At 42.7% G+C, this 25,052-nt stretch overlaps 1 protein-coding gene across 1 annotated transcript in view; it reads left to right on the plus strand.

The window, feature by feature from the left end:
- Positions 1 to 24,147, plus strand: part of afap1 (actin filament associated protein 1) — a 54,003-nt gene extending 29,856 nt beyond the window's left edge. The window contains exons 4-17 of the mRNA XM_041964596.1: positions 2,259 to 2,367; positions 2,555 to 2,766; positions 2,904 to 3,083; positions 8,279 to 8,365; positions 9,473 to 9,548; positions 13,977 to 14,129; positions 14,767 to 14,978; positions 15,193 to 15,338; positions 15,559 to 15,673; positions 19,381 to 19,510; positions 20,961 to 21,125; positions 21,327 to 21,517; positions 21,623 to 21,790; positions 21,993 to 24,147. Of these exons, the coding sequence (XP_041820530.1) occupies positions 2,259 to 2,367; positions 2,555 to 2,766; positions 2,904 to 3,083; positions 8,279 to 8,365; positions 9,473 to 9,548; positions 13,977 to 14,129; positions 14,767 to 14,978; positions 15,193 to 15,338; positions 15,559 to 15,673; positions 19,381 to 19,510; positions 20,961 to 21,125; positions 21,327 to 21,517; positions 21,623 to 21,790; positions 21,993 to 22,019 (1,971 nt within the window). The 3' untranslated portion in view covers positions 22,020 to 24,147. The remainder of the gene's footprint in view (positions 1 to 2,258; positions 2,368 to 2,554; positions 2,767 to 2,903; positions 3,084 to 8,278; positions 8,366 to 9,472; positions 9,549 to 13,976; positions 14,130 to 14,766; positions 14,979 to 15,192; positions 15,339 to 15,558; positions 15,674 to 19,380; positions 19,511 to 20,960; positions 21,126 to 21,326; positions 21,518 to 21,622; positions 21,791 to 21,992) is intronic.
- Positions 24,148 to 25,052: the final 905 nt, after the last annotated feature.

Here is a 25,052-nt window from a genome sequence, read left to right on the forward strand (position 1 = left end):
ACTGTCCACTGTCACGGCACAGTGACACATACTTTCTGCACTTTGAAGAAGTTAGCCTTTGATGCTGCACGTCAGCCAAACCTTTTTATGAATGCTCCACGTTGCTACAGCGATGGTTGCTGACATCACTGCGGCGCTGACGCCTGATTGGGTCAGCTGTAACCAATGGCCCATAGCACATAGAGTTTCATAACAGTAATGGAGTTTCTCCCCTTTTTAACCAGCGGAAAATCGCCGCTGCCACCAGTAAATAAAATAAAAAGTGAAATCAAAGGGGTTTTCCATAAGAGGAAAAAAGTCTGCAGCCATCGCAGCTTGGTCATGGTCTTTGTGAAAAGGGCTTTCAGGGAGACTTAGAGTGTGGCCTTATAAGGTCTTTACAGTTTGACCACATTTCATACGCTTTGAGGCTGTTTGGTACTTGCTTGTACTTATTAGAACGAGGCTCCAGAAGAAACACTGCTTTTAATGGTCCATGCTACACTCCACTGGACTCCTTTAAGCAGTGATTCAGAAGCATTGTTTGATGATAATTTACATCCGTAAAAAATACATATTTCCACTTGTCTGAATGAACGACCATATGATAAAAGTAATGTCACTCATATCATCATTAAAAATGTTTCAATGAGTATGTTTTGAGATCGGTTTGAGGAAGGAGCATATATTACTGCCTAGCTACAGCTAGTCAAATTTGTGGAATATCATTCATTCAGTTTGTTTTCAGTGGAAGTATGACTTAAAGACTATATATGACTCCACTGAACATTTTCCTACAGTGGTGAAATGCTGGACTTTCATTGATGTGTGCCAACCAGTGAGACAGTCATTTCTATGTGCTGTCAGATTAACAGGTTTGATGTTTACAGCCACAGCTCTGTTATTTTTAAGACCTGAAACGTCAGAGAAACGGTGCACGGTGCTGGCCAAGACGGATAACGTCAGGCTGTGCAGTTGATCCCCCACTCTAACAACTGGATTTGTTGGACTGTGGGGTGCCAAAGAGAACACGTCCAAACAAAGGAGGTCTGATTTCTTTCTGTTCCTTTCATGAGCTCTGCAGTGTGATACCAGGAAATATCAACATCAACACCTTTCTGTAGTGTCTCCAGTCACAAATGAATTAGTCTTCTCAGCTTTGCTTCTTTATTTTATTTATCAGATCACTTTGAAATTCTGTTGCAGTCATTATTAAATGGCCATAACAAGACTTCAGGTTAGGTTTCATCAACCAACACTTCTTTTGGGCACTCATTCATTTTCTCTGGACCACATTACCTTAAAACTATTGTCTTTTCTTCCCCACAAGCATTTTTTCTTGGTCTCCTCTATTCTCTTTTCATATTTTGCATTTAACGGTGACAATACCTCTAATGTCTGTGCTCAGTGGTTACCTCTGCTTTGCGATGACACTTGTAAGGGTTTGAATTATGAGCGCTGCCCTGAAAAGTTTATGAAGACTTCCCTGCTCCGATCAAAAGAATGGCAGTTTGATATGGCTCCTTGTTTACACGACAGAAGCTGCACATTACAGCAAACTACACAATCCTGACGTTGCAGACGGGGTCATGTTTCATTGTTGTCAGCAGCGAGACTCATAAGAGGAGAGAAAATTGTTGCAATGAAAAAATGTTTGTCTTTTTTTTGTCTTAAAAACACTGCAACAATAAAATAAAGTGGTAAAGCACACCACCACTTGGCAAAGGTAGCAGTTGGATAACAGTGGGCGCTAAGATCACTGCGTGGGGACTGGATGGCCTGGATGGCTGAAATCCTACTTGGAGCTTTGAGTAGCTAAGGGTTTGTCTTAGGATACTGCCTCAGTGATATGTCCCAAAATCTGCCTTGTAACATACAGAAAACATAGACATATCGGTAGAAGATGTAGTGAAGAATGGAGGACTGATCTGGTCAATGTTTGGTGGATGCTGCAGCTTGCAGTGTGCCCTTTTGTAAATATGCTGTCGCACTGTAATTTGCAAACTGTAACCACGACCAAGCCTGCAGACATACGATCCGAAGTTCATACCACAACCTCCACTGCAATGAAATCAGTCGACGTGAACATGATGGAAATGGAAGCACTCAAATGAGTGAGAGTGCTGAACGCAGTTAAAATCAATTTAAGTTGTGATCACTGAAAGCAGTGGACTTGACATTGCAAGTTTTAGTGATGGAAATAGTGGAGACATCATTTGTCAGTTGCTCTATACTCTTAACTTCTCACTAATCAGTACAAACTTCTGTTCTCTCCACAGCCTCCAAACAGCGGCCCTCCTCCTCTGCCCAGCTCCTCTCTACCAGAAGGCTACTATGAGGAAGCAGTTCCTCTAAGTCCTGGGAAGGCTCCTGAATACATCACCTCCAGTGAGTGACAAGCTGGCTTTAAGTGTACCAATATGATACACTGCAGACAGTAGTTAATGGACATGCAGCTCAAAAGAAATGTATAACTTTTTTCAGGTTTCATGTTTGCTTGTGATGAATTGGAAATAATTAGCAGTATATAAAAAAATAGTCCATTTACCATCTGCCTTCTGCAACTCCCTCTCAGACTATGACTCGGACGCCATGAGCAGCTCCTATGAGTCATATGATGAGGAAGAGGAGGATGGGAAGGGTCAGAAGATGCGTCACCAGTGGCCATCTGAAGAGGCGTCCATGGATCTGGTGAAGGACGCTCGGATCTGTGCGTTCCTGCTGCGCAAGAAGCGCTTTGGCCAGTGGACCAAGCTCCTCTGTGTCATCAAAGATAACAAACTCCTGGTGAGGGACACCGCTGTGCATGCGTGTTCGCAAGTGCTGACATAAAAGTTCTCATCCCAATAATGATTGAGAAAATATTACGGGTGCGGCATGTTTAGTTCCTCCAGTTTAACCTTCCCCCCTTTCTCTCCCTCCAGTGTTACAAGTCCTCCAAAGACCACACCCCCCAGATGGAGCTGACCCTGTCAGGGTGCAGCATCACTCACATCCCCAAGGACGGCAAGAAGAAGAAGCACGAATTGAAGATCGTCCACCAGGGGGCGGACGCCCTGGTGCTGGCTGTGCAGAGCAAAGAACAGGCCGAGGAATGGCTCAAGGTAACACCACAAACACCAAAGCCACTGTTACATTTTCCTTTTTCCTACCATGTTGCATTCCAGCAGAATGAAAGAGCAATCTGGGCAGAGACATGGCTCCATGCCGCAAAATAGAACAGTTGTAATAATAGTTAATAGTTTTTATTGAATTTGGAAGCAGCAGATGACAAAACAAATCAAAGCACTCAGTGTCTGCTTGCTTGCTCTGGAGCTTTCATTTCACGTGTCTTCATCAGCAGAGAAGTAGCTCTCTGTGTAGCTCAGCTTTCAAGCAAACATGGACAAGAACTCCTAAAAATGCTGAACATTCAAGGTGTTGTCACAACTGAACAAACTTAATATGCTGATAAAGACCATGTGATATAGTCAGAAGCCCCACAATAAAAAAGTAAGCAGTGCTTGAGTCCTTGTGGACCATGGAGAATGGTGTTAGCAGAACCTGGATAGATAGAACCTAGAATGTTGGACATTTTAGTCACTTTGAATTAATTCCAGTCTTCTTACAAACTGACTGTTGTCATGGAGACTTCTACGGCTAAATATCTCAGAGATAATATTAAAGTAATTTCTGACTTCTGATTTGCTGAATCTTATTCAGTGCTGTTGATGACTGATGACACGCTATTTTCCATTATTCAAAAGTCACTAATTGAACCATAGTGGTACTTATGTTTCATTTAACCGGAACACATAGTCTATTAATTTAAACCTTTTCTTTAATTATTTATTTTCACCAAAGCAGCCATTCTAAAAGCATATTGTCACCAAAAGACATGGCTGCTGAACAGTGTTTCCTTAAACCCTGTTAGCTCTTCTAAAATTACTTAAACCACAACCTCATGTGGCTCATTGCATAAAATAGAGAGCTGTCAAACAAAGGGTGCTGTACAACAGCGTCAGCATCGCTCACCATAGAGCATTGTAGCACAGTTCAGATTGGGGTGAAGCCTTGGAATTGGCCTCAAAGCTTCATTTCTGAAAGTTTTTCTTATCTTTTTGTCAGGGAGGTAAAAATTAGCTGCGCTGTAACTTTCATTTTGCTGCTAGTATTGAAGAATAAAGGGTGGAGCTGGCGGTGTAAGAATAACTTTCCTTTCCTGCTATTGTATGACCAGTTTGTTATGAACAGGTGGTGGTTTCGCTCTGATGTGAAGCTGTTTGGTTTGGAGTCCTCTGATCCCTCGTCTCATCGTCTCTCACACATTCTTTCTCCTGCCTCTGTCATCCCCCCCGTCTTCTTTTTCACCCTCTGATCTTTCCGTCTGGCCCCTCGACAGACCTGCAAAACAAACCCACCCCGCCGACATCAAAAAGGCTCCGGTACTTTCTGCTTTTCAACCCCTGCGTCCGTTTGTTGTTAGTGCGGTGCCAGCACCTCCGGGCTCTCTCTATTTCAATCACAGGAGGAAAGACGGGCCTCATCTGGTCTTTGGATTTGAAAGAAACCTCCTCACCTCTGCTCTGTCTTATTCTGCTTAGAATTTCATGCAGTTCCTTGTTTGTCCTTGACTACGTATTGTGCGCTATTTTAAGATCCCTCCTTGTCCATTTGTGCCTGCTGGCCAACTCAATTCCCCTTTGCTGCAGTATCACCAACAGGCTTTTGGACTCAGAGGCGCACTTTTTCATTGCTCACCGAAGGTCTTGTTAAGTGTGGAGTAATTTTGCCCTGCAGACTGTTGATGGAAACACCAGCCTTAATATTTGCTGTGTTTCTTTTTCTTGAAGTTTCAACTATTTTATGTGTATGGCTGTCAGGAAACAGAGATCATAACAGTTTTTCTTGTTGATTCAATATCTCATTTGGCATGGTAATTAACCAGTGTTTATTGATTGGCTGAGGCAGGTGACCTTGGTATCTGCAGGCAGTCGCAACCAGACCTGTGAAAATATACAAGTCTCTGTACCACCCAAACTTTGGTAATGACTGCACTAATTGTTGCTTGGAGAAACTGTTTCTCTTTGCGTATTTAGTCAGGTGTCTGGATATTGGAAACATATTGAACTGATAACACTATGGCTGCAGTCAGCAGCCATCACATCCAGTTGGCTGAGGTTCTGCGCTCACACCCTTCCTTGCAAAACAGGTCTGGATTTAAAGTCCATGTGCTGTGTTTGTGCCACTAGTACCAGAGTGAGGGAGGGTTCGACTCCCTGGCCTGCTCTGTGCTCCCTCCTGCCTCAGGGTTTGTAAGAGCATTCAGCCAGAAAGATTAGCCTGTCTCTGTGTCTGTTTGGATATTGTGTTGCCAGGACCTCTGGGTATTTAGCAATCTATTTATTTTATTCGAATTTATTCATTATTCCCCTCACTTTCTCTTTTGTCTCTTTACCTCTTTTTCTCCAACTTTTCACAGTGTGTGTTTTCCAGAGGTATAAAACTTCGAAAACAGTCATTCTTGCATTTCATATTACTCATTTGGATAATGGAAATAGATTTCATACAACGTTTCCCACCCTCATTGAGCCAGCCAGCCAACAGTGTGTCCTTGTGAAAAAAGTAAAGCCATGTGAAGTTTTGTTTAGCAAATGGAGATAGGGCACAGAAAGAGGAAGAGCTGGTGAGTGATGAGAAAAGGAAGGGAAGTGGAAGCCAGGTGAAAGAAAGAAGAAAGAGGGGAAAAACGAGAAAGAAAGCAATGAAAGGAAGACAAGAGGGAAGGGGGAAGGGGAGGCTTGGAGAGTACCCGAGTGTTTCCAAAGCTTGCTAGTTACAGTAATGATTCTCCCAGACTGGGTCTGCAAACGATGTGTTTATGGAGCACACATGTCCATATTGTGTCCTTACTTTATTCTCCTAAACCTTCCCAATCATTTTTTGTATGCCTTTCTGTCCCTTCCCCCCGTTTATGTTTACCTCATCACACTTTTGCCTCCTGCTACAGAACGACTGGATTTTCCTCATCTTTATGACTGATGTGCTGTAATATCTTCCCTCCTAACTCATCTTTTCTTGTTGTTTTTTCTGCACTAAGTTTCGGGGAAAGTAAGTTGTATGTTTACTGTATTCACAGCTTATCTGTTTGAGTGTGCTTTCAAATGCCACCTTGACAGTCTAACCCCTGGTGCATTGTTGTCCACTGCAAATCTTGAACACTGCATGGCCACCCTGTGTATGTCACCATCACTGTATTTGTTTATTGTTATGGGGACGAGTGTGATGCATTAGCCAATGCCACGTACCACAGCATTCATAGCCTAAGCTAAATTGAAATGCCTGTCCCTCAACGGGCCTTTTAAATACACAAGAGCTCAAGAGAAGAAAGCACAAAACACGATCAATAGCACAAGATGCGTGGCCTAGTCGCTAAGGTGCTTAATGTGAATCAAAAGCTTACTGGTTTTCATCTGGCCGGGGACCGTTGTTGCATGACATTCCACATCTCTGTGTCCCCTCATTTTCATTATTGTCATCTCAACTGTTGGCTACCTAGTAAAGGCATAAAATGCACCAAAATAGAATAGCAAAAAATCCAAGCATTCACTCCCAAAAGTAATGGCTTAATGGCTAGAAATATGGTTCATGACCCTTCAGTGTAATTTTCCTTTGAAAATAATAATAAAATAAAGCAGCTATTCTACACTCCTCCAGCATCCTGCAGCACAAACCACATAAATATGCACCCAGAATTCATAAAGAATGGAACAAATAAAGATGAAATTACAATAATTTTAAAAAGACCCTCGGCTTTCATGCATCAATGCTGTACAGTGAGTGCAGCCAAAGGCAAATGGTTTAATCACAGAGCCTGGAGACTGAATTTTGATCATTTCCATAAAAGCGATGGTGACCTCCAACAAAAAGCCCTGTGATATGCTGTCACATGAGTAAAGCTTGCAGTATTGGTTGATTATAAAGACTGAATCAGTTTTTTGACATTTTGCCAAATATATCTCAAGTGAATAAAGTCATTTAACACTTTTTAAACTACACAGATTTGGTGTTATTTTCAAATTTTCACTACACTTTGATATGGTTAAGATAGTTGGGTTCGAGCTAATTTTATTGCATGAAAAATGGGACATTTGCAGTCCTGGAATGTTAATATGTACAAAAACCACTGCAATTTGTCAATCATCTGCATATTCCTTAATTGAAAATGGTGTTTCAGCACCCAAAACTACCACACTCATGCACTACCTCCTCCAGTTTGATTTGCAGTACATCATCAGACCCACGTAGCACCCCAGTCTGGCAGCGTAGCTCTCCAGTGGAAGATAGACAGATGTTGCTGTCTGTCCCACTCGCCGGCCTCTGAGCCGCTCTCTGAGCCAAACCCATGGAGCCACAGTCTGTCATTTCCCCTGCGAAACCCAATTATGCTCCCTCCAAGCCAAAACCAATGAGCTGAGGAGTTCTGCGTGGCCAGAGATGGTTCACAATGCTTGCGGAGAAGATGAGGGGGAGTGTGTGTGTGTGTGTGTGTGTGTGTGTGTGTGTGTGTGTGCGTGCGTGTGTGTGTGTGTGTGTGTGTGTGTCAGAGAGTGCATTAGCCATCTTGCGCACACAGCGGTTCGACTGAAATCTCATTTCCCACTGCCCACCGCTCATCTACACACACCCCTGTCACCGCCACACGCCTAGGGTTGCCAGATCTGACTGTGGGTTGCCAGGTCTGAAGTCCAACGAGGTCACGGTAATGCACACTGGCGCCCCGTCCAGAGCCCTGCAGATCTCATTCACCTCTACTGGACCCGTATTGCATAAGGATTCCATGGACATAGTAAAACTCTGTGGTGTCTGATGTGTGTAACAGACACCCCCACCCCTCCACCAACTCCTACCACACATGCATGCACGCTCTGTACCTCCTGCAGTTACTCCGTTGCATGGGCTGTATTGCCTTATGATCCCTTGGCTGCAATTCAGTAGCATGATGGGATATGAGAGAGGAGGGAGTTCACTGTACATGTGGCCCACATTACCCCAGGCATGCTTTCTCGACTGAAGGAATGAGCTGCTTAATTATGTGGCAATGGTGTGAGGAAATATTTTAGGATTTTTAAATAAGGGATCCACCCATGCGTTATGATCACGGCTAGGACCTAACATTCCACCGACCCAGTCAGACGTCGCAGCGTATGGATTGAACTCCCCTGGGGGTGATCAGGATGTGTATGAGTGTGGACTTTGCACTTGCTTAATGTAAAAGGCAACCTCATTAACGGATGCCGTATTTCTTTATGTTTTCCAGGTGATGAGAGAGGTGTGTGTTAATGGGAGTGTAGACTTGGATGGAGCTGGATCTGGATCACCAGTGCACAAACCTGAGTTGGAAAAGGTAAACACACTCACCCCGGTTGCTAGAATCTCCCCTAATTTGATGCAAGCTTTATTGACAATTCACTCTTTTAAGCTGATATGGTGAATTTGTTAGCTAACAGTTGCGTGTTTACACATTAAGCTAAAATAGCATAACATTACCAATCTAGCACATTTGGAATTTGTGTTTCCATTAGTCCAATATTCACCCTTCTTTTAGCTCTGATGTGGTCTTTACCATTTCCTGAGGGAAATACTGTCTCTTTACCTGTCTCTTTGACTGCTGAATGCATACCATGAGCTGGAAAATAAAACCCAATGAATAGTAGTAATAAAATAAAGTTAAAAATAGAGTATATAGCATGCATGTAATCAAGTAAAATATGGCAAATCAAGCTTTAATTGTGGCTTGACTCACAAATGGTGAAAGGAAACTCAAAATATATTCAGTAAGGAATTAGAAATAATTGATTTGATAAGTGGATTTAATGGTACATTCAATTCATGTAATCTTGTGCCTTATGTCTCTTATGTCTAGTGAATCTGAAATCAGTGTTTTTTTTTTTGTCTTCCTCATATGTCAGTGATGGCTTAGTTGGACCTAACAATCTTGGGTTGATCTTGCTATAGAAGACAAACATTTGCAAATATACCAGCATCCACCATCCAATAAAGGCCTCTTTTCTTGGCATAATCGAACACAATCACACTGGGTAGTAAAAGCTGTTCGCCACACTTTATTCCATTTGGCACAGAAGGGAAAATGTAGGGAGCTGAAGGGAAAACACTGCGTTATTGGTTTTCACTGGGGAAAGCGGGTAAAATCACTGTGAATGCTGGAGACATGCTGTACCCAGCACATATGTGTGTGCCTGTACATATGCATGTGTGTCTAGTGGTGGAAAATGAGCTACATCAGAGGATCTTTAACAACAAACCGCTCCCAACTTGGCAAAGCAAACACAAGCCCAGCCTAATTATTCATCTACGTATAACATGTTGCAGATGCTCTTACCGGTGTTTATGATGTACACTGTAATTAGACAGATGTGTTTGTGCAGTTTTGTTCACTTCGTACCTTCTTGTGCATCCGTTCTTCCATTGAATGGTCCTCCTGCCCTGCCAGAAGACATCGTGCGACAGGCCGAGCTCCGATGGTGAGGTGACTCATGAGAACGGACACAGCGACTGCAAGGACCAAGGTGAGGGTCCACAGCAACAACATCCAAACCTGCAACATTTTCTTGGAAATGAACATCTGCTGCTAACAGAAATGAGTCATTTACTTCTGGTTCTTAAAAATATTTAAGTTTTTTGTTGTAAACAGAATATGTTTGGAGGCCTTTCCTGGGAAAATCCCTGTCTGGTGCACAGGGAATGGTGATTTCTGTTTAACTGGAATCAAAAGAAAGAAGAAGTGGGTCTTAAGATGAGCAACAATAGAGACCATAGATGAAGGAACATGTAGAAGCAACAGGAAAGAAGGCAATATGTTGAAGTGTTGTTGACACTTCTTATAAAGGAAAGATGTTAAAAGTTGTTGCGCTGTTTCCTGCATCATTTTATAGCAGAGACAGTCTACCTCGCCTGAAATTATGGCTGCCTCTACTATCATCAGAAAAATGATGCCTTTATGAAATAAGTTATGCGTAAAATGTGCAAAGGCACTAAATGAGACAGTAACAGACTTATATATTTCAGTGATGGAACTGTTTAAACCATCACAGAGAGGCTTACCCACACATTTAAATACACACTTAAAATATGACCCTCCAAGAAATAGATTGATAGCATGTGTCACCTCTGGCTGAACACGTACTGTAAGTTGAAAATGGAATAGTGTAGCATCTGCTCTTGCGTAGAGAAACTTGACCTCTTGTCTGTTTTGGAAATAAAAATGTTTCAAGTAATATAAGAAGTGAAAATAATGTTGTGCATCTCAAGTCTTGGTACTAATTTTTATTAAATCAGTTCTCCCCCTGCAATCAAGCTCATTTGTTGTCCATGTGGGGTCACTGTGGGCTGAAAATTGGGCCCAATTTTAGCCCATGAGGGGCCATATCCTGCATAAAATAACAGGGACCTGTGTTCCCCATACTAATGCACCTCAGTGGGCTTCCTTCAAAAGATCATTTGCTCAATAGGGGCACGATAGGCCAGCTCATGCTGATCCCACAGCGAGCCTCCTTGGGGCCTTTATGAACACATAGTGACCCCATATCATGGAACCATTCGTCCACTGCAAAGCAATCCAACTCAAGGTCCACTTACTCATTTTTTCCAAAGCTTTCACTTGCATCATGCGGTCTTTATCAGCAATAAATTGCTGTGGATGAAAACAGATCTGTACTTAGCTTTCATGCCATGAGATCCATCTCCGTGACGGTTAACCAAACTATCTCCTGATGAAGATGGTATGATACAGTTGAAAGCTCCGGGCAAACATAGGAGGTGGTTGAGATGGTTTGTGTAATGTTTCAACATCTGTGAATCGTTAGGTGCTTAGTTTAGAATATGTGTTTCAATAGAGTGAAATCCCCTTCATAAAACTCTGCAATCACACAGTACAGCATTTTAATCACCAATAACTGAAGCCATAAAGTAATAATAGTTAAAGTGATAGTTTAGTTAAACGAGGGGTAGGACATTACCAATATTGTTTCTTGAAAACAAAAAGCAAATAATTGTTCTCGACTTGGACCCAGTTCCAGATCCGAGCTCCAGATATTACATCTGTCTTTTCCTCCATTAATCTGTCTCATGACTCAAAGGAGAATCTCTGAAAGCTCTGAAAAGGTCAACCTTTAACAATAATGCATGAAGCATGAAGAATGAACATTTGGATTTATTAAACATGGGTTTTACACAGAGATGGTCTTCCCCTGCTCAACTACATGCCAAAACAAAGAGATACGGATAAAATAGTCCTTGATTATTTATCGTTTGTTTGCTCAGCAGGCAAAATTCCTTGGGGAGAGACATTTCATTTTGCTTGTCAGCTCTGTTATTTGGATGTCATCTAAAATTTAACACTCTTTCTTTTTTCCCCTCTAAGATTGGTTCATTTTTCCAACATTATGCCTGAAACAGAATTCCCACCAGCCGTTAATTTCACATTTTCAATCCAGCCGGGTATTTTATGGAGTCAGCACAGAGCTGTGATTCATGGACTTGGTTGTGTAAGTCATGTTCATGTGTCATTGCTGTGAAACCATGGAGAGTGCAGAAATGGGATCAGCGATGATTTTTATATAAGACAATCATATGAAATTGTTCATTACTTCTCCAGAGAGGTAGGTCTTAACCTTTCTGGCCTATTACAGCTAGAAATCTGTAGAACCGTCATTCAGTGTGCAGCAGCCATCATTCTCATCCTCCAAATATATGTTTGTGATGGAGAAAAGAGTAAGAGGCTCCATCGGGTAAGCAGTAAACTGTGAAGCTCATTATAATACAGGTGTGTGCCTTGCTCAAAGACACACTTACTGATGTTGGGAGGAAATCGTACCTTTCTCTGCTCTATTCTCTGTCTCCTTTCTGTGTATTGGTCATTTGGTCTGGCTGTGCTTACAGTGCACAACTTCAGAATGAACATCTAATTGCATCCCATATCTTATTTTTGGGTGACTTTCATTCAAGAACTGAGCCTTGGAAGTTGCAATCATGATATTTCCTAAAGAGAGAATCACTCAGGCTGTTTGGCTTGCCATTGCTGTGGGGTGTTATTCTCCAATCTAATGCTGGCTCAGCCCGGCTGTCATGGCACCAAACCTATGACAACTGGCAGTGTTCAGGGGCTGGTGTGATTAACAAGTGGTGTAAGAAGGTAATGCCAGTGCCAGCATGGCCTTCCTAAACTATCAGCAAGATTTATGGTACCAGCAGTACATCTTCTGGCACAGCTACACATTTTGAAGATGCTAAATCCAATGTAAAATTTCAGGCAGCACTGGGCATGGAGGAAAATTTGATCTTTTAGTCAGACATAGTGATTTTTGGCAGATTGCACACAGCTGTTTCTTTGACGCTTGTGAGGGTTTTCTCATCTTTACACCTATAGTAACACTGATTAGGCTTGAGACTCCAGATCTGTCATGTGAGCCACTTTTGAATCCTTGAAGGTTGGAGATTAGACATCTCTTCTAACTTTTACTGTTAGCCAGTAAAAAAAACAGATTTAACAGTGAAATAAACACAATAAACTCCACTGAGTTCTTGGTTGTTCTTCACCTCCTTGTCTCAGTCTCTCATTCAGTCCTGAAGAAATCCTTTTTTCAGCTTAATCAGCCACATTCTTTCCATGGCTGGTAACAAAAAGAGCTGATTTAGTGGAATCAAATTTACCTGATCAGAGTTTCCCTCCTCGCCGTTTCCTTAAGGGAAAAATAATAATAATTCCTCTTTTTTTAAAAAAAGGTTCGAATCGCTTTCACATCTGTGTGTCTGCTCTCCACCTCGGGCCTGCATTGTGTGTGACGTGTGTTTGTGTACTTTTCGTATTACGAGAAAAACCCTGCAACTGAAATTGTGTGCAGACGGCTTTCTATTTAATTAAGGCAGTCGCCGTGGTAGTTGTCACATCATATCTGGGAGGATAACGTAGGAGGGAAAAAATGTTGAAGCAGAAGCTGTGAGCGTCAAAAAGAATTGAATACAAAGAGTTTCTGTCGCCGTATCAGTTTGGGCTACTGTTCATTAGCTTTTAACAGCTAGGTGCTGTTATGTGTAAGGCAAAGGCATTGTTTGTCTGTCATTATGTACACTATATGTGTGTGTGTGTGTGTGTCTAGAATCACTCCAGACACTCTGTGTTAGCCGTCTCGGCATGGTGACTTCACTGAAGGGGAATTCTTTATTTTTTCTCCTCTGGTTCTTCGCCACTGTCTCTTTTGCCTTGATATCTGGCAGTTGAGAAAAAGGTTTTTGCTCTGTTCTTCTTTATGTCTGACATCACACTATCACATCTTTTGACCAGTACTTTCTGTCTTCCCTTCTGCTTTCTTTCTTTCTTTCGTGTTTTCACTTTGATTCTCTCTCATGCGCGCCCATTGAAATACACCACAGACCGCAGTATCTAAACAAGTGAGCCAAGCAGAAGCTATTTTCCTCATTTAGACAGACAGAATAACGTAGAGACTCAGACATAGCCTCTTAAGACCTGGCTTACTCGACTTTAGCCCTCATTCCAGCAGAATGTGCGCAGTCATTCCTCTCCCTTTCTCTCTTTGGCTAGAAACTAGGCCAGCTGAAATCGGCCCAATCATCAAACCAGTGGGGTTGCTGGGATTGCAAACTGAGCCTAATTCACCAACAAAGAGCTTTTGAACCCACAAGGGTCTGATTAAACCCAATGCAACTGATTCTGAACTCATGGTTGTTTATAGTAGAGTCTAAGGTTGCTCTTTCTCTTCTTTTCTCTCTCTTACAGCATTGCAAACACATCCAAGCATAATTGAATCAACATAAATGGACACATAACATCTCTCTCAGTAATTTCCTGTATTTAGATAATGAGGGTAGAGCACATTAAGTCTTTCGTGAAGGACTCCTGCAGACATGCGCCGTGTTTTACTAATTTCCTCTTCATTTAAAGTCATGAGTTAGATTCACAATCTCTGTCTCTCTGGCAGGGAAAGGAAAGAAAAGCTCAAAGTCGGAGCAGAAGACCGGAACGGTGGGGAAAGGAGCAGGGAAGAAGATCACTAAAATCATCGGGCTGGGTAAGAAGAAGCCGTCCACAGATGAGCAGACCTCCTCGGCAGAAGAAGACGTACCCACGTGTGGTAAGACAAAGATATTACCGGGCCTCACAATGTTTGCTAGCAGGCTGTGAGGAGACATTGTGATTCAACAACAAAGAAAGAAAAGTAGTTATAGAATTGAAGATTATGAGATCATAAGATTATTTTTGTGGTAAGTACCTTGAACACATCAACCCCTTTCAGACGTACATGAAATCTTTATGAAGATAGTACCCGAGTGTTGGTGGGAGATCTGTGTTTTAACTTCATCACAATGAAGGATAGAAAACAAAGTTAGGTTTTGCTTTCTGTTTAGTTTGGCTTTTATACTCGCACATTCTCTCTCTCTCTGCATCAAACTCATCTCGATGCTTATTTGTGAGTTGGGATGACAAATAGAAAGTTTGCACCTAAGATGCAACCGGATTTGTGAACAGGCGAATCAAAAGCTTGCTCTAACTTTATCATCCGGTGTGCTGACTGAAAGTTTGGGAAACACAGCACAGCCAAACAAACCACGGGCTGAGGATTTTCATCCTGCCACATTCTTTTAAATGACAGCCAACAATGTCCAAGACCGGCTGTCATGAAATGCCTGCATGCGCCCGTTTGACGCCACTTTCAGTATGGCAGTATGTAATTTCCCTCTTTTACTGACGGCATTTCCTTTGATTGACAGGCTACCTGAACGTGTTGTCCAATAACCGCTGGCGGGAGCGCTGGTGCCGCCTGAAAGACAACCAGCTGCTCCTCCATAAGGACCGGGACGACCTGAAGAGCCACATCGCCTCGCTGCCCCTTCGAGGCTGCGAGGTCAGCCCCGGCCTCGATCACAAACACCCCTTTGCCTTCCGCCTGCTTCGCAACGGCCAGGAGGTCGCTGTCCTGGAGGTGAGCTGTGCTTCAAGAATCCTGTAGGCCTCTAAATGATGATTTGGTTCTTTGTAGGTGTAGATGTATATTCCTCAGGTTTCATTTGGCACCACCTTTTGGCCATATACAGTGCAGCCTTTGCATCAACACCATTCTGTGTACACTACTTTAACACACCATCATATCACAAACTGCTACAATCGACGTCCTGTAACTCTGTCGCTTTCCTCAGGCCTCCTCCTCTGAGGTGATGGGCCGCTGGTTGGGGGTTTTATTGGCTGAGACTGGCTCCACCACCGACCCAGCCACCCTGCACTATGACTACATTGACGTCGAGACCACCGCCAATGTCATCCAGCTGGCCAAGCAGTCCTTCTGGTGAGGGACACACACATTTTCTCTAGTGATGAAAATTCTGACTCAGCAAGTTTTCATGTTTTATTTAGCATTAAAATGGCTCACGTAGTGAACCTAATGCTGGAATGACTATTCAGCCGTTATTGTAACCAACAGCCTGTTATTGATCTGCGTACAGTGTATTTTATACACTAATGGGTGTGTGCATGCTTTTGAATCACTCGATGTTTTCTCCTCACAGTTTCACCAGTAAGCGTGCTGTCTCTCCTAATCCGTACCTGGACAACCCGGTCAATGGCTACGCCTGCCCCACTGGTATGGCTCTGCATTATGATGATGTGCCCATCAACGGAACGGTAAGGACACACCTGCTCATAGGTGATACACAAGCAGAAATACTAAAGACTTCACATTCTTGGCTGACCTCCACTATGATGCTCTCTTTGGTGCCTGCTTTTCACTTTTCTGTAGAGCAGTGAAGGTGCTACATGTGGCATTTTTAACATCAATAAAACAGATTCAATGAATTCAATTCAAGTTGCTTTAAGTAAATTGCTTAATCTGGCCACAATAGTTGAAATTATATATTATATTGCATCACAATTAAATAGCATTAATAGAAAACGACATTGCAATATTGTAATTTTTTTGAAATTACAGAAATATTATTATCCAGATCCCTGTGCAGTAGCCATGATTGTCCTTCCAAGTGGCTACTTTCTGTGTTTACTTCCAGTCGAACTCAAAGACAAGTGGTTGAAATCATACATGTAAAAATCATATTTACTTTGAATGCTGTAAGAGGCTCATGCAGCTCGCTCTGATGTACATTATTTCACCTCGTTTCCCCGAATAACTTTTTGATATTTATGTGGAACGGGGTTGGCTAAAATAAACCAGAATGTTCCTCAAAGGTCATGTCGCCCACCTCTACAGTGATTTACTAGATGTTAAAATGCCACATGTACCGTCTTTAATACATAAAATATATTGAAATAACACTTAACTACATTTAAACTGCTATCATCTCTGTCTCTCTGTTCCCCTTTTATCTTTCCTTCTTGTTATGTGCTATGTCTCTTCTCTTCTCTTCTCTTCTCTTCTCTTCTCTTCTCTTCTCTTCTCTCCCCTCTCCTCTCCTCTTCTCTCTGCTTGCTTGCTTGCTTGCATGCTTGCTCCATCTAACCCAAGGACCCAGAGGTGCAGTACTCCAGTCCGAGCACAGGGGGGCGCCAGCTGAAAGAGGAGGTGCACTATGAGAACACTGACCTCTATGAGAACATGCCCTCACCCAAGCTGACCACTCGCTATCCTCCCAAGCCTTCCTCTTCTTCTACTTCCTCTTCCTCTGCCTCTACCAGTCACTACAAAACCCCTGTTTCTAAAATATCTTCTAAGTTCCTCACTGCTGATACTAAAACTAAAGCTGCTACTCAGGTGACTAACTCTCTGCTCTTTTACCCTCACTGTTTTCCTGTTCTACACTTGAACATTCACACCATTATGATTTACTTGTCTATATTTCTTTTGCGTGTGTGCCTTTGGTGTTTTTCTTTTGCCAGCATGGAGTTATTGTTTTTAATTTTTCCAGTGTTCTTGAAATAAATGTCTTCTTAGGTTGAACATTTATCTGTATGACTTCGGAAACTGCTGACTGAAAAAAGACATCTGATATTGTCACCTTATAAAGTTGTTATGGTTAATGTGTTAGCAAATTCTTTTCAGGTGATTATACACTAATGAAAACATATATATAAATATGATATCCCATTTCTGCCAGTAGATCCTCCTAAATCAATTACATACTGGTCTTTTAAAGCTGCATTGCTTTAGTTTGATTAGGCCACTTGTGGCAGACACAATTTGATCAGCCAATAGAGTTGTTATAGAGCGTGTAATATTTGCCTATGAAGCAACATTTTTATTCATTTGGAGTTGTGTTCTGTGTCCCCCTGACAAATGTAAGTCTAATTTTCATTCTACTTGTAGCTCTGTGTGAGAGTCGGTCGTACTTCTTTGAGGGTTTGTCACGAGAAATATTGATTTTTGCAGCTTTAATGTCAATTAGTCTCATTTGCATCAGTGATTCTTATCACAATCTTTTTAGATAAAGGTGATGCTCTGCTGACAAATTCTTTTAAAACCCTGACGCTGATATAGTTGTGCACCTCAAAAGATGAGTTCCCTTACTGTCCCTACAATGCATCCCTTCACTAGTATGGTGAGTCTCCTGATTTGCATGCACTGTGAACAAGTGAAAGTGAGAGGCGCTTGAGCACTGGAGGAAAGAGGAAGTTCTGTTTATTATTCCTGAAGAAGCACGCTTTGACTCGCCAGATAAGGTGTTGATGTTGGCCACCCACAGACCCACCTCTCTTTCCCATCAGCCTGCGAATCACCTCTGCTGTGTTTTTTAGTAATTCAGTTATCACCATGACTGGACCTGAAATCCTTCCCGCGTCCAGTCTTTGGAAACACTCAACATGTGCTTCAACTCCAATTAGACACACTCCCGTCAGGCTCGTAAGAGTTGATACTGATCGCTGATTTAATATCAGTAATGTCTGAAAAAGATCAGCAATTTTGTTTTGTTCTCAAACACAAGCTCTTGCGTAATTGGATGTTTTAGCATCTTTATATGAGCAGTATGAGTACAGAATATGAACACAGTGTGTACGGACTGTGTGTGTGTGCGTGCATGTGTGTGTGGTTGTATTTCCTTCCTCTCCTTTACATTGAGGGTCAGCTGTGTGTGTAATTTATATTTTTACAGCCCTGCTCTAAGTGCCACCCTGCCTCCACAGCCACATAAGTCACCACATGGAGTTGTATGGAGCTCCGCCTCCTCTCCGCCACCCCTTTGATGTGTGTGCTGTGTGTGGTGTGGCCAAGGGGTGTTAACATCGCCTCCAAGACCACAAAGTACTGCACCGCTATAAGACGTAGCTTTTCATCCAATGAGGTGTACAACAGACGGTGGGCAGCACCGCCGGCCTGCAAATCCAGTGTCAAGCTTGATACCAGGAGATTCATATCAGGTTGTTCTTATACTCAAGATCTCGGTTGCTTGAATAAGTTGGGTTCGAAGGATATTTAAGATTTTATGACTTCAAGACCAAAGCATTTAGAAAATTTGAGTTTCTAAAGTTTCCTACTCTAACTGTGTCCTTTTTAGCAGGACAAACCCACCAATCACTTTACATTAAAGGCGTCACACAGACAACCCATGTAGCACTCAAGACATTTTATGCACCTGTTTTATTTTCTTAAAGCTCAGTCAGAATGATAGTTATATAACCACATGTGGAATATGTGATTTAGCTTTGGCTTTAGCAATATAAAGACATTCATTCAGACGGAGTGTCAGGCTATAAAAATAGTTAATCATTAAACCATTGTTACTGTGGACAAGGTGTCATGAAAGTATAGAATTTTGAGTTATACATGTTTAAAAGCTGGACTATCCTAATAACGAAGCAAGTAAATGAAAACATGAAAGAACATGTTACACGGTCCCTCAAAATAAACAACTATATGTTATATGTTAGAAATTCTAATTACACAAGTAAAAAAGACACATTATGACATAATTATAGTATACTGCATGTTTCCTTTCATGCGTTACCAGCTCAAACTGTTTCTATACCAAAACAGTAGGTTAAAGCTGCACTAGTCAATATTTTATGTGCAGTGTGAATGGTGTCGCTCATAGTGATGGACCCTACCATAGCATCTATCGCCTCTTTGTTTTGTTTTGGTTTTACGGCCCACAACTTTTCCGTTTCGGTTCACTCACCTTGACAGAGCTGTTTCCTGCAAGCTCTGATTAATCCACTGCATGCTACCTGTTCAGCACCAAACAGCATGCAGAGTTAGTGACTAGCTGGTGAACATTTAGCTGCTATAAGCCAGTTGGTTTTCTTAGGAGTTGGTGGAGACTTACATTCATCAGGTGGACACAAACACAATTCTAAAAGGAGAAATAGTTCACATGTGTAGCTCATATACAGCAAAGTATTCTGAAACATTTCTAAAGTCATACTCCTTGTTCTTCTGCAATCAGCTGAAGGGAAAGAAGGGAACCACGACCAATGGGGTGGCATCAAAACAGAAGGCCGAGCCAAAGAACCAGTCCAAGAAGAATGGAGTCAGTGGAATGAACGGGACAGCTTCTCTGAAACGCAACACCTCCAGTAAGTACCAACAAAATGTTTGTTTGCAAGATGACATTATTCCTGTTAGGGCACTTCAGAAGAGCTACTTCATACTATACTGAGAAAAGGGAGCTGACCGAAAGTCAACTTTTCTGCCGTTTCTTATTAAATCAAACACTGAAATATCATGAAAATAGTAACTTCTGAGGGCGGTCAACCTTTCCCAGTCAGTTCTTGTTCTGTGAGTGAGCAATCAGACAATGTGTCTGGATCCGCAGCACCAACCTCACCGCTGCTGATCGCTTTGCAGCAAAACGTCCCTCCACAGAAATTCGGAAAATGCAGGATGTCCAAATTGCAGTCGGTTTAAGTAAGGGGGAGCAAATAACTCGAAAACCTAAAACCTATCCTGCCCGCTAGAGGAGATCCACGTGACACAAGCTGGCCCACGTTGGGGTAAAGCTCAAACAGGCGCGATAGCAGAAGTGGAGCCCAGATCGTCGGGAGAGGGTGGAATGTGGTTGTGTTAATCCTTGTGGTTTCGAACAGTATTTTTTTGCCTAATGTGCGAACGAGGAGGGCTGTCGTTCCTCCAAATGTCGGAATGGAAATACCAAATGTGTGTCATGTTGCATTTAGAGCGTGCCACACGGTTCTCATATTTCCAGTGCCAAATACATATATTGAATTTGAAAATGTCAGCAGCGGTTTGATTGAGCGATTCCTCACAAGCAAAGCTCACATGCACGCACACACACACACACACACACACACACACACACACACAGATGCTGGATGTTTACCCTCAGTGTGTTTTCCAGGAAGGGAAGGCATCGTCCTGGTGTAATTAATAACTGCTTCAGGCTGTGGCCGTGAGTTCAGTGGCTTTCTGGGCACTTCGTGTCTTACCAATGCCTGATAATAAAGGCTATGCTCTCCTTTTCCCACATGTATTGGTGTGGGATTTTGTACTTTATTTTCAGCTTTTGTGGGCAATGCACCATCGCACAGGGGGTGTTGGGTATCTTCTGGCCTTCTGAGTCCAGAGCTCAGATCATTAAGGTTGGCTTTGGTGTGTGTATTCACCAGTCATACAATCAGACAGGTTGTAAACAAACTTGTAATATTTGGAAAAGACAACTAAGACACATGGTAAAAACAAAAAAGCTAAAACAACCAGACTGATGTTAAATATTGATGAGTACATGACATTATCCCAAATGTTTTCAACAATATTCAAGACTCTAAAAGAAATAACTGCCAAGATATGCTGCTTCTTCTAGCTTCCTGTGAACTTCACACCACAGTATCACTGCCTCTTATAATTAAAGATGTGTGTCTATGTTGTAATCCAGAGCAGAGTTGGTGATCCGTATCTGATTTGAACTTTTAGTAGAAACAGAAACAGGCAGATGACTCAGCATTTCATCATACTTGGACTTCAGCTCCTTGTATCCAGCTTCTTCACACCCAAGTCTTCGTCTTGCAGACGCAGAGCAGTGCAAGTACGGCAAGAACCGCGTGGAGGCCGACGCCAAGCGGCTGCAGTCCAAGGAGGAGGAGCTGATGAAGAGGAAGCAGGAGATCAGGAACCATCTGACCCAGCTGAAGAAGGAGAGGAGAGACCTGCGCACCGCTGTGGAAGCTGCAGCTGGTAAGAGAACCTGAGGAGGCGTTTCTGTTCAATGAGTGCTTGTCGTCCAAAGTTCTGTCTGAAATTTAAAGGAGGAGGAACGAGTGTTTGGCCTGGAAAAACTCTCCAACCTCCGTGCCTGACATCTTGCCAGGCAGGAGTTTATTGAAGATAAACAAAGATAAACCTTCACAAAGAAATCCTCCTCTCTTCCTCCGCTAGGCAAACGTTCGCACGCGTCGCTGTCGGAGCGGCTGAAGAAGGTGGAGGAGGACTGCAGGCAGAAGGAGGAGGAGCGCGTGAACCTGGAACTGGAGCTGACAGAGGTGAAGGAGAGCCTGAAGAAAGCCCTGAGCGGCGGAGTCACCCTGGGCCTCACCATCGAACCAAAAGCCGGCTCCTCTGGGCTCCAGGTCAGATGTGGTTGATTTGTGGTGCTTTAACACCTCCACAGTACTGTCAGCTAACTGCACGCCACCATCACCCATCTAATTTTCTCCCCGTCTGTGTGCTTGTAGTCACCGGCGATGTTGCGACGGACCCAGGAGTCTTCTCCCTTCTCCAGCTGCGACACCAGTGACACAGAGTCCTGCTCTCTGCCGGTCAACAGCGCCTCACTGCTCCGCCGGCAGCAGGGTGGCCAGAAACCCTCTCCAGTCCGGGGACACGTCCTCAGGAAGGCCAAGGTCAGAGCTCACAATGCATTCTGGGAATAGAGCACTGTTGGTTTGGTTTCACTGACAGAACAAAAACAAAGCTTAAAAACTTGATTTGTCAGCAGATTTATGAACAGAGGACTATGATGCTTGACATGATATCAAAACATAAATACCTGCAAAATGTGTCGCTGCATGCCAACAAACGTGTGTCTCTGTGCTTGTTTTCCAGGAATGGGAGCAGAAGAGTGGCACATAAACCGCCCAACCCCTCACATCGGCCTTTCATTTCTTTTTTTCTTTTTAAGAAATTGTGTATATATTTATTTAAAACTGTTCAAACAGTCACGGACAGGAAAGGAAAGGACACAAGCATAGCATTCTCATGAAGCAAAACAAGTTGCTGGTTTTAGTATATTGTCAGTACCACAACATACAGACATAGCAACCTTTTTAAACTTTTTTACTATTGAGCATGCTCAGTATACTAAGTTGTTTAACTTGTGTTGTCCGCTGTTCTCTTTTCAAGCAACCACCTTTTTTTCCCTCTTTTCATTCAAATCTGTTCCGGCGGATAGACAGTTTGGGTTCAAAAAGGATAAAGGTCAAAACCAAGTATTTATTTGTAAATGTTTAAAGGAAATACTAGCTTCCCTTTGTTTATTTATGTTGATATATTTAAAGTTTCTTTGTAGAAATCCCATTCCCTACACCGTTAATGGTTCTCATTCGTGGGTGTCAGCATCAGCAAACAAAGCATCTTTAAGGGTCACAATAATCACAACACACACCGGCTGAGTGGCAGTGCAGCTCTGCTCAAAGGGGTGTTTCCAGAAGTGGAATTATTCCAAATGAGAAACACGATAAAATAAAGAGAGGTTGATCTGCAGCTGTGAGGCACTTTGACATGTTCGGCTGTAGAGGACTCGGTTATGCAAACAGTGTAGCTGCAGAAAAATAACGTGTTGTGATAATATGTGATGTATGAGTGTCCTGTCCCTACTAATACTGACCAAAAAACCAAATAACTAATTTACCCAGAGAAATAACTCCTCTTCTGCTGTCTAATTACAGAAAGATGAGGTTTCATCCAATTTTTGCAATATCTCAAGAAGATAAGTTGTGTTTGTGGTACTCACAGCTTTGAAATATTACATTTTAAAAAAATTGCCTGACACAGCGTCACTGTTTCTGCGGGGTAATGCATTTACTTCAACAGTCCCAAATAAAGCCTTAAGTAACAGAAGTATCTGCATGACTAGATTCTACTTGGGGTAATTAAGACAATATGTTTTGTTTGAATTTAACGGTTAACTTACTGCTAATGGAATAATTGTGCTTCTTTAAATAGTCCCTTGGTGTGGTGATGGATGGCTGTCATCAGGCTGTAAAAGGACTGTAGCTGGGTGGGTTTTAGCTCTAAGAAAGCTGGGCAGGTCAGGCTGAGGCGTGGCCACCCTTAGCTTTGGCGCTCTTCGTTGGAAAACTCAGAAACCTCAACCGACGTGGCTGACGTTAGTCCCTCATCCAAGAGCCTCAGTCCAGATCCTCTAATCACGCCACTGGTTTACTGTAGCCCTGTGATCTGACTGTGTGTGTGCGCGTGTGCATGTGTGTGTGTGTGACTGTGTGTGTGGTGTGTGTGTGTGGATGGGTGTGCACACACACACTCAAATGTCTCCAAGGCACATTCCAAATCCATCGACAATACACTGACTGAAATAGAGGCACTTGCTGTAAATCAATTTACTCTGTGTTCTGTTAAATCAAAGGCTGTGACCTGGATTTTCAGACTGCTTCACACACACACACACACACACACACACATCAATGTCACATTTTTATGGGGTTTATTTAATGGTTTTATGTTCCACTGCTTACGCTTTGCTGCCATGTTGATACTGCTAAGTATACATTTGCTTTACAGGGATTGTTGACAGAAGTAGTGTTAGCATGCACTGCAGCTAGAGTTTGGAAACCAATGCTACATACATTAGTCGGGCACCAACTGCTCCTCAATCTTGTAAATATTTTCTGTCCCCCCTCCTGCTTTCTAATGGATACCCCACAAGTCTGCGAGCTGGAGCGTAGTCACCGTGTTAGCATGAAGACGGGGCGCATGGGGAGTTATATCTACAAGTATTCAGATGATTTTGATTCCCTGTCGGCTCAGCGTGGCTTATAATTGAGCGAGATGTGCGATGTCAGTAAATGTGAACCTGCTGTATATAGCTTGGCTTTGTGGGACGGGGTGGGGGGAGTACAGACTCGTACATCAGTGTTTGTTTTTGCACCTTAAACATTTTCTACCCTGTTGTATTCTCGGACAGTCTCCGCCTCGGTGACAGACATGCTGTACATAAGTTAATAAACCTCCTGACAAACTGCCTGACTGACTTTGTGCTTTATTGAGGCGTACATGTTCTGATGAAGATCATGGGATGTGACTGAACGCCCGAGAGCAGCTACTTTGCTAAATGGACCTTGTGAGGGGAATGTCTGAATGATTGATTGTATGAAAAATACATTTAAAGCCACGTGCGCTTTATTATGTGCCTTAACAGCAAGAAGCTGAAAATCAAGAGACGTTCCACAGATTTTGTCCACTGTTGGTGTTTTGTATTGATGTGACGCATTCAAATATGTATGGCATTATTTCATGTGAAATCTGAGTATCAACAACATGTTCTGCTGCTGTTTGACGGTCAGAGAGGTCGCAGTCAGTAGTATTCACAGGAATGTCACTTCTGTAGATATTGTCACATATTGCAGTGAAGCAGGAAAACTCTTCCTGAGCGTAGCTGACTTTTACCATAACTGTATGTACTGTGATGTGTGAGCAACAGCATGGCCGTTCTGTTCGATCCTGCCTGGTCCTGTCACTACGTCAGGAGATTTAAATAAGTAATAAAGTCGCGTATATATATCATTTCTGCTGCTGTGTGACGGCTGTGGGTATTTAATGAACTCAAAGGAAATAATTGTGCACTGAACGCTGTGTCAGTAAGTATTCCCCCTTTGCCAGGATAATCCATCCACCCTGACAGGTGCGGCATGTCAAGATGCTGATAAAACAGCATGATTTGCAGGAGTTCAGGAAAATGGAGCTTTTTGCTCTGTGGAGCTAGTTTGCCATCTGTGTCTCCACACCCGATGAGCAGTTTACTGTCCTCCAGTGCTGCATCACAACTCAAACAGGTTTCTCATCCACATGTTTGGTATCACAAATGTAATTCCACAGCATGTTTTTCGTCTGCGTCTAAGCACCAGTAATGAGGCCGGTAGTACAGCT

This window comes from Chelmon rostratus, chromosome 23 (genome assembly GCF_017976325.1).
Source record: "Chelmon rostratus isolate fCheRos1 chromosome 23, fCheRos1.pri, whole genome shotgun sequence".
In the NCBI taxonomy this organism is placed as follows: domain Eukaryota; kingdom Metazoa; phylum Chordata; class Actinopteri; order Chaetodontiformes; family Chaetodontidae; genus Chelmon; species Chelmon rostratus.